We start from the raw sequence: 12,264 nt of genomic DNA on the forward strand, positions 1-12,264 counted from the left end.
CAAATGATGGCCAATGATTAAAAATGTTCATTAAAAATGGCTAATGTTCATACTTATACATTAGCCTTTTCGCAAAAACATACTTGCGTGATCAAATATAATGAAAGACAGCAATGGACAGAATGGAAGACAAATATCTTTCATTTTGATAGTATGCAAAACACCGAAATAGTTGTCTGTTCTCAAAAAGCATTACCGTTTTGGGCGAACCGATGTTCTCTGCCCTGAACCGACAAACGCTGGCTCGACGATTATAGCCTCGGATACTACGCATCGAGTCAATGTTGCGACGATGACCTTCAAATTGTTCAATGTTGTCAATCTTATGGTTAGCACATGATTTCCGGTTTGATAAAGTTTAATGGAAAGGTAGTCAGCTGTTTCTCATGAACTTGTATTTGAACAACTTGGAGTATCTTGTATTTAAACGGTGACCTAGCAGTAGCAGGTTTTGTTTTATCAAACTAAATTATTCATCATTTTTGTGAATTGAAGTTTATTGCTTGTATTTCAGTAACATTTTTTCAATATTAAAGCCGGTTTTAGAATATTGCTGTGCAAACTTTAATCGTCGGTGATTTTCATGTATACTTGAAATAATACTGTTTTTTCAATTTGCATTTTATTCTATTAGGTCTCGTGTTATATTATTGAGATTAGGTAGCTTCAGTTTGCCACTCTTGTCGTATACACGCAATATATATTTTTGCAGACATCAGTTTTAAAAAAGATGTGATATCCAATGGGTTGTGTTTATATTCAAACTTGGGTAGTTGAAATTTATATTACAATTTATTCTTGATTTGTGCACTGCGTATGAACTGGAATCATTGCACATACTGTTTTTTGTACATACACTTAGTAAAGCTCGAACTATTACAATTAACCTTATGAACGTCTGTCAAACCAAACCTTGTGTATGACAAATCGGTGACATTAGTTTGTCAAATGTATTTTTTATTGTAGTATTTTGTCATCAGTTTGTGCAATAGTTTAGCAAGGCTTGTGCAAACAATATCACAAACTACGATAAAAAAGTCAAGAATTATATTCTTGACTTTTATATATATTATATAAAAAGTCAAGGCAGGCTGGTTCCTTGGTAGCCCAGTTGGAGGATAAAGAAAAGCAAGACAGAGACTCTGAATTTAGAGCCAAGAACCTGATCCTTTTTGGAATAGAAGAGAGTGACAATAGAGAGGAATGGGCACAGCAAGTAGACAAAATCATTAAAGATTGCCATATTGACATGAAAGTAGAAAAGAATAACAGCTATAGGTTAGGTAGGTACGATGCTTCAAAGCACAAAGAGCGACCTCGCCCTCTTAGAATATCCACCAGGTCTGAAAATCAAATGTTTGAGTTGTTGAGCAGGATTAATGGCATGAAGCTGTCAGGTATTTTTGCTAGAAAAGATCTTTCTAAGAAAGAACAAGAAGAGGATTTTCGGCTTCGAAAGGAGTTGAGAGAAACGAGGGAGGCAGACCCAGATTCTGCGTACAAAATCAAAAAAGGGAAAATAATAAAAGTGAACAAGTAATAACATCGATTAAAATCTTGCTGCTCAATGCTAGATCTGTTAGAGGCAAACTGAATGACATCCAAGTTCTGTCTTCGGAATATGATATATTGTGCATAACCGAAACCCATCTTGATCCATCATTTAATAATGAAATGATTCTGAGCTCTTCTCAAAAAATTATATACAGACATGATCGAGATTGTCATGGTGGTGGTGTTTTGTTAGCTTTGACAGCCAGTTTGCCTCAAGAACAAGTCTTTTTCAAAAGATCTTTCTTACCCGTTGAGGCTGTTTGTGTGAAAGTTGGATGTCCTAGAGATGAAAATGAATTTTTTGTTCTTTGTTGTTATGTTCCGCCTGGGCTGACGGGAGAGGCAGTTGCACCACTTGAGGAATTGCTGGATTTTATGACCTCTGATTTTCCAGGGTCTAATGTACTAGTTGTGGGGGATTTTAATTTTCCAGATATAGATTGGTGCAACCTACAAATTCGATCAAACTCAAATCAAAAACAATTGCATAGATCTTTTTTGAGCTGCATCTTGTCTCATGATATGCGTCAGATTATAATGGAACAAACACATCAGCTAGGAAACACTTTAGATCTAGTTATGACAAATAAGTCTAGTTTTGTTTATGACTACAGGATAATCAACCCCGGTATCAGCGATCATTTTTTAGTTGAACTCTGTGTAGCAGCAAATTTTAAGACATCTCATGAACAGCCTTCTTTTATCAAATTATACCACAAGGCTGATTCTACTGCTATTAAAGAGCTTTTGACTGATTCTCTGACAGATATAGTACAGGCAATTGAAAGTAAAACGAGTATCAACTCCGTCTGGCAGATTTTTGAGACGTCCATGAATCTAGCTGTCAATAGATTTGTTCCTAAATGTATCCCTAAGAAAAATGATAACAGGGAGCCAATATGGTTTAATAACTCAGCCAGGCGTGCAGTGAAACAACAGCGAAAACTTTATGACAGAAGTAAGCACACTGGGTTAGAAGTAGATTTCTCCAAGTATAAACAAACTAGGCGTACCAACAGAAAGAGTTTTCGTAAAATGGAGCAGGAATATTACCACCGAGTGCTGTTTGAACCCTTGGAAAGGGGTGATAGCAAACCATTTTACTCTTTTTATAGGCGGAAAACTGGAAAAAACTCACAAGGCACTGCGGTTTTCAAAAATAAATCAGCCTTAGAATCATCTGAGATTTTTAACGAATTTTTTCAGGGTGTTTTTTCAAATAGTGACTGTTTTTCCACAACTCAAACTGAACTTTCTGCAGATAAATGCCCTATACAAGTAACTAGTGATGGAGTTCTCAAACTTCTAAATACTCTTAAGCGCGGGAAAGCCCCGGGCCCAGATAAGTTTAGAAAAGAAGATCTTTGCCTAGAACCTGAAATTATTAGTAAGATATTGGCGAGCATATTCCAGTACTCGTTGAACATTGGAAAACTTCCAGATATCTGGAAAGTGGCCAATGTAGTTCCGGTACATAAAAAAGGCAGTCGGGAAGATCCGGGAAATTTTAGGCCCATATCTCTGACATGCATTGCTTGCAAATTGTTAGAACATATTGTGCTTAGTAACATCAATAAAGATCTGGTAAATGTCATATATTCTAACCAACACGGTTTCAGAAAAGGCCTATCTTGCTCCACCCAGCTAGTCTCTACTGTGAATGAAATAATGAAATTAGTAGATAACAATAATATAGTACATGCAGCGGTACTGGATTTTTCTAAGGCATTTGACAAGGTGTCTCACGGCTTGTTGATCGACAAATTGATAAAATCAAACATAAACCCGTACATGGTAAATTGGATTAGGGACTTTCTGTCAAACAGACTCCAAAGAGTAGTGATAGAGGGTGCTGCATCTTCTGACCTGCTGGTTTCATCGGGCGTTCCACAAGGGTCTGTCCTCGGGCCCACCCTATTTTTGGTGTACATAAATGATATCTCCGATAATCTAAATTTTTCTACTATCAAGCTTTTTGCAGACGACGCTTTACTTTTTTCTCAGGTAAACACCCTTCAGGATTCAGTGAATTTCCAGGAGGATTTAAACATATTAGACCAGTGGGCCTATAACTGGAAAATGAATTTTAACACTGATAAATGCCAAATCGTTCGTTTTGCAAGGCAGAGTGGCGGAAACCCAGATGTGGTGTATTACCTAAGTGGCAGACCTTTATCTGTAGTAGACAGTTTTAAATACCTCGGAGTTTTTATATCAAATGATTTTAATTGGGATTTACATATAGACTCAATCATATCTAAGGCAAGTCAGCGATTGGGAATGATGAAGCATGTTTTGTTTAATGCGCCGATGAGGGTTAGAAGGGTTGCATATCTCACTCTGTGTAGACCAATATTGGAATATGCGAGTGAAGTATGGGACCCTCATTTGATGCGACAGGTAGCATCATTGGAAGCAGTTCAAAGAAAGGCGGTTAGGTTTATATCTGGTTTGAAAGGTAGGCAGAGTGTTACAGAGGCAAGAATTTTTATAGATCTAGAACTTTTAGAACTAAGACGCAAACATGCAAGAATGTCTCTCATGCTAAAGATTTTATCTGACGACTGCCATGAATCTCTTATCGAAAGTTTTAACCAAATACAAAATGTTCTTCACAGTCATGAAACAAGACTGGTTACGGGGGGTGCTCCTTCAGCTGTATGTGCAAACACCGGGTTTTATATGAATAGTTTTTTACCTAGAACATCGCGCAACTTGCGCGGCTTACCATAATTTTATGTTTTATTGACTATTTTTAAATAAAGTTCTCAACGGCCTTCTTTTGCCCGATTTCGGGATTTACGGGTTCTTAAAACACCTAGACCTAGACCTATTGTAAACATTATAGTTTTCTAATTCCAGTTTTAGGATTCTTTTTTCTATAGTAATATGCACACAAGTTAAATTATATTGGCTAGGCAAGTTTTTTTGATTGGCAAGTAAAATTCATAAAAATATAATTGTCTATTCTTACTCGCCCAAATCATTCAGTAACAATTTACATCAAGGGAATTGTATTGTAACGGATATGGATGAGCGGGCCCAGGGCTGAGTATGTATGACACGACCAGCCAGCCAAGTGACAGAAGGATGGCTGTGCTGAGAGGGACTCAGGCCAGTCTTACCCGAATGAGCTTAGAAGAGACCTGGCTATGCGGAAGTGTGACCGGCTGGCTGCAAGACAGTAGAGAACCGACTGGCCTGCCATCGAGTCAGCACCTAGAAGACTGACTAGTTTCCATGTCAGCAAAAGACGACTATTCAGCCCCTAGAGATGAAGGCAGAGCCTAAACCTTCCCCAATGATATAAAAGAGGCGAGACCATCGATAGCCAGGCAGAGCCTGGGGAAGTCTCACCGTATGCAGTTCGCTGTATGCACAAACATGGCTGTATTTTCATATATTTATTTATATAAAGACATCTGTTATAGTTCTATACTTTTCTACTCGATTAAATGGTTGGTTGATTGTGAACCAGTAAAGGGTTCGCGACGGATCCCGTCAAAATCAAGATTGTGTACCATAAACATTGTATGCATAAAGTATATAAGGAATACTTAAATTGACTTCACAAGCCTGAAAGATAAATTCTAACATAACAAAATACAATAAACAAAATCCACATGCCTCCATTACCTAAGTAATGGCGAAATAAACAAACATATTAGCCTCCCCTACCCAAAGATTTTCAATGCTGAAGCTATATATAAAATCCCACACTCACCTCAGCGTAAACTGTTACGGCCTTAGTTTAGCCATTTTAGTACGATTATTTCCATATACATTGGAGATCTTCAAACCATGGATATATCTAATCTAGCCTCGGTCTATTCTGATCTAGCTATAGGTCTATTTTTCAGGGTCGACTCTTCTTGTCTGTAACCAAATGAAAATAAAATATATATAAATATAGTAGAGCTCGGCAACTCAACTGTGAATGCAAATCTTTTGTGATTTTTTTATGGTAGAAGCCTCAAAAAATATTGTAGAACTCCGAGACTGATACTGAGATGTTCTCACAACTTAATATATAAAAGAGTAGTCTGCCCAATGATAACCAGCCAAAAAGTATTGATATGAACAATGACTTTATGTGCTAGAGATATTTGGTGTTAGTCTATGAGCAAAATTTGAGGTTCCCGTAAGCACAGATGTTGCTCTTTACGAATGTCTCATGTTATTGTTGAATAATTTTCAGCAGATATGAAAATGCATCATCTGTTATGATTTATCCGTTATGATATACTAATCTTACATTTTACTTTAATGTTAGCCAAAGCTGGCAGGTTACTATGTTAGCATGCAATTCTTAGAACCCTGGGTTTGTAGTGATGCGCTATTTCTAACTTAGGTTCATTGGCTATTCCTATTGGTTTGATAGTAGTAATTTGGGTAAAGACGTTTGTATGGTATCCCATTATACAATCTTGGTCAGCCATGAGCAATGGAACAGTGCACTTGGCACTAGGTGGTTGTAAAAAGTAATAATTGAACTCATTCTTCAATCACACGCAACTATTAATGTAAATCTGAATGATTTTTGCCTAGTTTGTATAACAGTCATATAACACTCTTATAGCATTATTGTTCTGATAGCTTTGATGAATAAAATTCATTGCGCATGGTTTTTTGGTTATTTTTGCTTATCAGAGTAGACTTTGTTAAAATGAGTCTCATATCACTGTTATAACTCACTGATTATGTCATTAGTGAACTGGTTTACCTACAAATTGTCTTTTATAAAGATAAATTTATTCCTCACGTTAAGAATTCTTTGTACCCGATTTTAGAATATTTTACCAGTTATTCTCCAATAACTGGTGTTAACAGGTTTTTAACTTTCACTACCGTTGGCTTATAAAAAACATTAAATATCTCAGCATGTTTTGAAAACATTCACTTGAAATATCATGCAATAAAATAAGTCATGTTTTGCTTGTTATACAGTTCTCAAGCACTGCTGATATCCTGTTCTCATAGGCAGGCTTCTCTCAAGGCGTGATGGCACACTCGGCACAAAAAGGAAAATTACTTGCCATAATAGGAGATGAGGTAAGTATTTGTTCAGTGGCTTCAATAATGTTCAGTGGAAAGTTCTCAGAAACATCCATATTGTCTGTTCTGATATCAGTAGCTGACATCTCACCATCAAGTAAGTAGTACAAGTAAGTACTCTAAAGAACACCTTTTATCACTTCTAGTCAGCTTTCTTTTGATATTGCCAGGTTATGTATATATGTACGTTATATGTATATATGTACGTTATATGTATATATATATATATGTTATACATATATATATATATATATGTACATTATATGTATATATGTACGTTATATGTATATATGTACGTTATACGTATATATGTACATTATATGTATATATGTACGTTATATGTATATATGTACGTTATACTTATATATGTACGTTATATGCATATATGTACGTTACATGTATATATGTATGTTATACGTATATATGTACATTATATGTATATATGTATGTTATATGTATATATGTACGTTATACTTATATATGTACGTTATATGTATATATGTACGTTATATGTATATATGCACGTTATATGTATATATGTACGTTATACATATATATGTACATTATATGTATATATGTACGTTATATGTATGTATGTACGTTATATGTACATTATATGTATATATGTACGTTATATGTATATATGTGCGTTATATGTATATATGTACATGTAGCATAACTTATGTTCCTCGTATCTTGACTGCTGTCCGTTGATCAGCCAAGAGTATTATATGACCACAACTTTGTATAGTCACAACTTTGTTTAGCCATAACTTTGTATACCTACAACTTTGCATAACCACAATTTTTTGCAGCCACAAATTTGTATTACCACAACTTTTTATTGCCACATTTTTATATATCTACAACTTTGTACATCTACAACTTTGTATAGCCACAACTTTGTATAGCCACAACTTTGTATAGCCACAACTTTGTATAGCCACAGCTGTCTTTAATGATAGCTTTCATGAGTAACAGTGATATGTCTTCCTATAGGTGTGTACTATGGGTTTTTACTATTGCAGGATACTGTCACAGGCTTCTTGTTGGGAGGCATAGGAGAACTGAATAAGACGAGGACCCCGAACTTTTTAGTAGTTACTAAAGGTGTGCCTGCTCGTTACAGTTTATTTGTTTGTATCTCACAATGAACTTAGCGTATGTCAGTCATGTATGTATAGTACCTGCATATCAGTCATGTATGTATAGTACCTGTATATCAGTCATATATGTATAGTACCTGTATATCAGTCATGTATGTATAGTACAGTAATACTTCAACTTACGAGTGCTCCAACGTACGAGAAACTTGAGATACGAGCCAGCTTTCAAGCAAGTTTTAGCACTAACATACGAGCCATGTTTGAGATACGAGCACGTGAGTCAGTTGCCAAGTATGCCGGAGGTGTTTTATGAGAACAGCATCACTCTGTATTTTTCAACTGCTCAGGTTATACTGTTGTACCGTGTTTTTTTGTGCACGATTTTCTGTGCAGAATTATGTGAATTAAATGTACTGTGCGTAGACCGAAAATTTGCCAGTAAAATGAAAGATAATACAAAGAAAAAGCAAATGATAACAGTCGATATTAAACGGAAAAATATTGAAAAATATGCGAAATGTGTATGCGTGATTCAGCTAGCTCGGCAATATGACAGAAATACATTCATAATTATCAAACAGAAGGATTATATTCAGGGCATTTAGTTCGCAAAAGGACTAACCATAGTTTCTAAGCGATGCAGCGATCTTCACGACCGCTGATGGCATTGGACAAACAATTGGCCGGTGACAGCGTAACTGAAACGATGCTATGTGAAAAGGCCGGCGCTATATATCCAAACTGTTTAATAGACATTCGGACAAGTTGGCTAGTGGTCGTGCGTTAACCATTTGTGACGGCACCTGTGTTCATCCTAATCGCAACATGTTGCAAGGGCTACAAAGGCAAACGTCCTTAGATAGGTTTATCTTAAAACGGCCGGCTAGTCGTGAAAGCGAAAAAAAAGGAAAAATTTCTCGCTAACCAGCGAGAAATTTCAAACTATGAACGCCGAAGAAATTTTAATTACGTTTAGTCGAAAATGAAAGTTTGCTTTTAGGTTTGCTTCTAAGTTTGTCTTTTAACACTTTGATAAAATCCAAATTTATCAAGGACAACTGTTGTAACGAAGGATAACTTATATCTCCTTCCCTGGCAAATGCGAGTGTTAACTGCTATTGTATGTATTTAATTTTACATTTTAATTAATCACATTTCCTTGCATTATTTTTTATTTGTTGCTTTTTGAAAGCATGTAGTACGTAAGGACAATAACCAACATGTTCTTTCTGTTACAATATCTTGTTTTTAGTGTTTTATTTGCTTTTTTAGAGTATGGAAACCAATCAATATATATTTAATTGTTCTATATATAAATGAATTGCACCAACATGCGAGTAAATTGACATACGAGCTCAGTCTCGGAACGCATTAAGCTCGTAAGTTGAAGTATGACTGTACCTGTATATCAGTCATGTATGTATAGTACCTGTATATCAGTTATGTATGTATAGTACCTGTATATCAATCATGTATGTATAGTACCTGTATATCAGTCATGTATGTATAGTACCGGTATATCAGTCATGTGTGTATAGTACCTGTATATCGGTCATGTATGTATACTACCTGTATATCAGTCATGTATGTATAGTACCTATATATCGGTCATGTATGTATAGTACCTGTATATCAGTCATGTATGTATAGTACCTGTATATCAGTCATGTATGTATAGTATCTGTATATCAGTCATGTATGTATAGCTCCTGTATATTCCGATAATGTTTATATGTTCTCATTCATCCATGAGATTTCAAGACTCACCGTGGTTTATTCTCTTACAGATACAAGTATTGGTGAGCTGGAAGACTGCTTTAGAGGTTTCGTCAATAGGGAAGATATAGCCATAATTTTGATAAACCAGCATGTTGCTGACATGATCAGACATGTGCTGGACAATCACACTGATGCTATACCCGCTGTGCTAGAGATACCCAGTAAGGAGCACCCGTATGATGCCTCCAAAGATTCAATTCTACGACGAGCAAGGGTATGCTATTTATACTGAGTGTACGCAATAGTATGTTACAATATTATGTTGAGTATACATAATAGTATGTTACAATATTATGTTGAGTATACATAATAGTATGTTACAATATTATGTTGAGTATACATAATAGTATGTTACAATATTATACTGAGTGTACACAATAGTATGTTACAATATTATATTGAGTATACATAATAGTATGTTACAATATTATATTGAGTATACATAATAATATGTTATAATATTATATAATAATATTATATTGCTGTTCAAGGGCTGAAGATTTAGCTAATATTGAATCTTAGCAGTCGTGCCACCCTTGCCCTTTCCTTGTTTAATATGTAAACCCAGTGAAAACAAAACTAGATAAATATTTTACAGAGGCAAGCAGCTGTTATAATCAGTGGGTTCTAGACTTTATCAATGTTTCTACGTTTTATTGTTCAAGTCTCTAACTGTATGTCAGTAACTCTGACTCTTTTCTGGTTTACTGAATCTTGTTTTACTCTCAAAATATGCTCATCAGTTTCCTTTGGAATCAAACAGCTTTCAGTTAGAAAAGAAATTTTATTTAGTTTGTTTTAACGCAGAATTGCAGCTAACCAAAGATTTTTTGCGGTGCTGTCACTAATTAGGTATTTCATGTTTTCATAAATTTCAAAGCAACCTAAAATCAATGAAATGGAAGATAATTAATGGCTCCGAAAGTTGGCTTACCATGTCTTTGTCTTTATTTATAGAATAATACTGATATATATTTATAGATTAATACTGATTAATATATATAGATTAATACTGATTAATATATATAGATTAATACTGATTAATATATATATAGATTAATACTGATTAATATATATATAGATTAATACTAATTAATATAAATAGATTAATACTGATTAATATATATAGATTAATACTGATTAATATATATATATATATATATATATATATATATATATTAATACTGATTAATATATATATAGATTAATACTGATCAATATATTTATAGGTTAATACTGATTAATATATATAGATTAATACTGATTAATATATATAGATTAATACTGATTAATATATATATAGATTAATACTGATTAATATATATATAGATTAATACTAATTAATATAAATAGATTAATACTGATTAATATATATAGATTAATACTGATTAATATATATATATATAGATTAATACTGATTAATATATATATAGATTAATACTGATTAATATATATAGATTAATACTGATTAATATATATATAGATTAATACTGATTAATATATATATAGATTAATACTGATTAATATATATAGATTAATACTGGTCAAGCTAGCCAGATCAGACCGTTTTATAAAGCATGAATATAAGGCCTATGTAGTTGAGGGCACACTTGCTAACATGACAATTTATTCGTAGGGAATGTTCTCTGCAGAAGACATGAGATAATCAGGACATTTATCTATTGCTATTGCTGAGCGTGCAGATGGGCTGCCTTCAAGTCATACTCAAAAGTGAAAAGGAACCGGACAGAACATTCTTAAACTAAATAGAGTTTCTGAGGAATTTCATGTCAGTCGAATCTGTTTGCCACTCTTGTTGGCTCTTTAATTCTTATTTCCTGTTCTTCGAACAGGGTAGTTCTCCGATATTATTATTTATCAATATTGTTTACAAAACTTTCCATAGAGTATTTTTAAACATAGTTATGTTGTTTTGATGGTCGGTTTTAAATATACCGACTGTCAGAGTTATAAATATACTGCCTGTCAGAGTTATCGTGTAACTTAAAAATTATTAGATGCTCAAGATATTGATGCATTTGCCGCCGATAACATGCTTGTAGAAAGGTTATACTACATGCCATAGTTACACCGCACCTCTTCGTCATTGGCAAGAACTTATAGCATGGTTATGGCTTTACTATTACCAATTTGAGAAAAACCGAACAAGCATTTTAGCATAGATAGTATGAACAATTGCTGGTATTGTGCTAGAGGTCAGCCTCAACTTTGGACTGCAACTCGTTGAAGAGCATGATATCTACTTATTCTCGTCTGTCGTGTTATTTTTGACCCTGACTATAGGTAGGTGACCGAACCTGCACCAAAGGCTCATAATTTTCATTTCAATTTTCTGGCTTAATATGTTATTTTCTTAATCATTTCAAAGCCTACTGTTGCTCAACTGTTTTGTATTATAATTTAGTTTGTTGTAAAATTAGTCTTTTAATATTCTATACAAGAAATCCCTTTTTCGCAAAATTCTTTAAAAATTACCAAAGTTCTGTGCTTTTTGTTTTTTTCTAAAATAATTTCATTGTGGTTAATAGACTGGAAGTGCTGAAAAACTATTTTTTGCATGGTTATCATCTCTTTTCAAAAAGGACACAACTTGGAAATATAACTAATTGTATATGTAGTTTGGTCTGGTGCCTGATCGACAGTTCATAATTCTCCTCATTGGTCACTTAGGTCAAGCAAAACTAGAGTTTGGTTAAGCCAAATTTTTTCCATTGTATTACGTTGTTACGTTAAACTTTACGTTCACATT

The 12,264-nt window shown here is 34.1% G+C and overlaps 1 protein-coding gene across 1 annotated transcript; it reads left to right on the top strand.

Annotated features, from left to right (window-relative positions):
- Nucleotides 1–334: 334 nt before the first annotated feature.
- On the top strand, nt 335–11,489 carry LOC137398608 (V-type proton ATPase subunit F-like). The gene is made up of 5 exons (XM_068084779.1): nt 335–369; nt 6,502–6,606; nt 7,638–7,719; nt 9,503–9,708; nt 11,131–11,489. Exons 2-5 carry the CDS (start codon nt 6,556–6,558, stop codon nt 11,158–11,160), a joined length of 369 nt encoding a protein of 122 aa, XP_067940880.1. The 5' UTR covers nt 335–369; nt 6,502–6,555; the 3' UTR covers nt 11,161–11,489.
- The last annotated feature ends 775 nt before the right edge of the window (nt 11,490–12,264 follow it).

The sequence above is a fragment of the Watersipora subatra genome, chromosome 1 (genome assembly GCF_963576615.1).
Source record: "Watersipora subatra chromosome 1, tzWatSuba1.1, whole genome shotgun sequence".
NCBI lineage: Eukaryota > Metazoa > Bryozoa > Gymnolaemata > Cheilostomatida > Watersiporidae > Watersipora > Watersipora subatra.

Excerpts from the sequence above, each read along its gene's own strand:
- LOC137398608 (XM_068084779.1), top strand. The coding sequence starts at position 6,556 with ATGGCACACTCGGCACAAAAAGGAAAATTACTTGCCATAATAGGAGAT. Across the intron at positions 6,607-7,637 it reads TTGCCATAATAGGAGATGAG|GATACTGTCACAGGCTTCTT; the intron begins GTAAGTATTTGT and ends TTACTATTGCAG. Across the intron at positions 9,709-11,130 it reads CAATTCTACGACGAGCAAGG|GGAATGTTCTCTGCAGAAGA; the intron begins GTATGCTATTTA and ends ATTTATTCGTAG.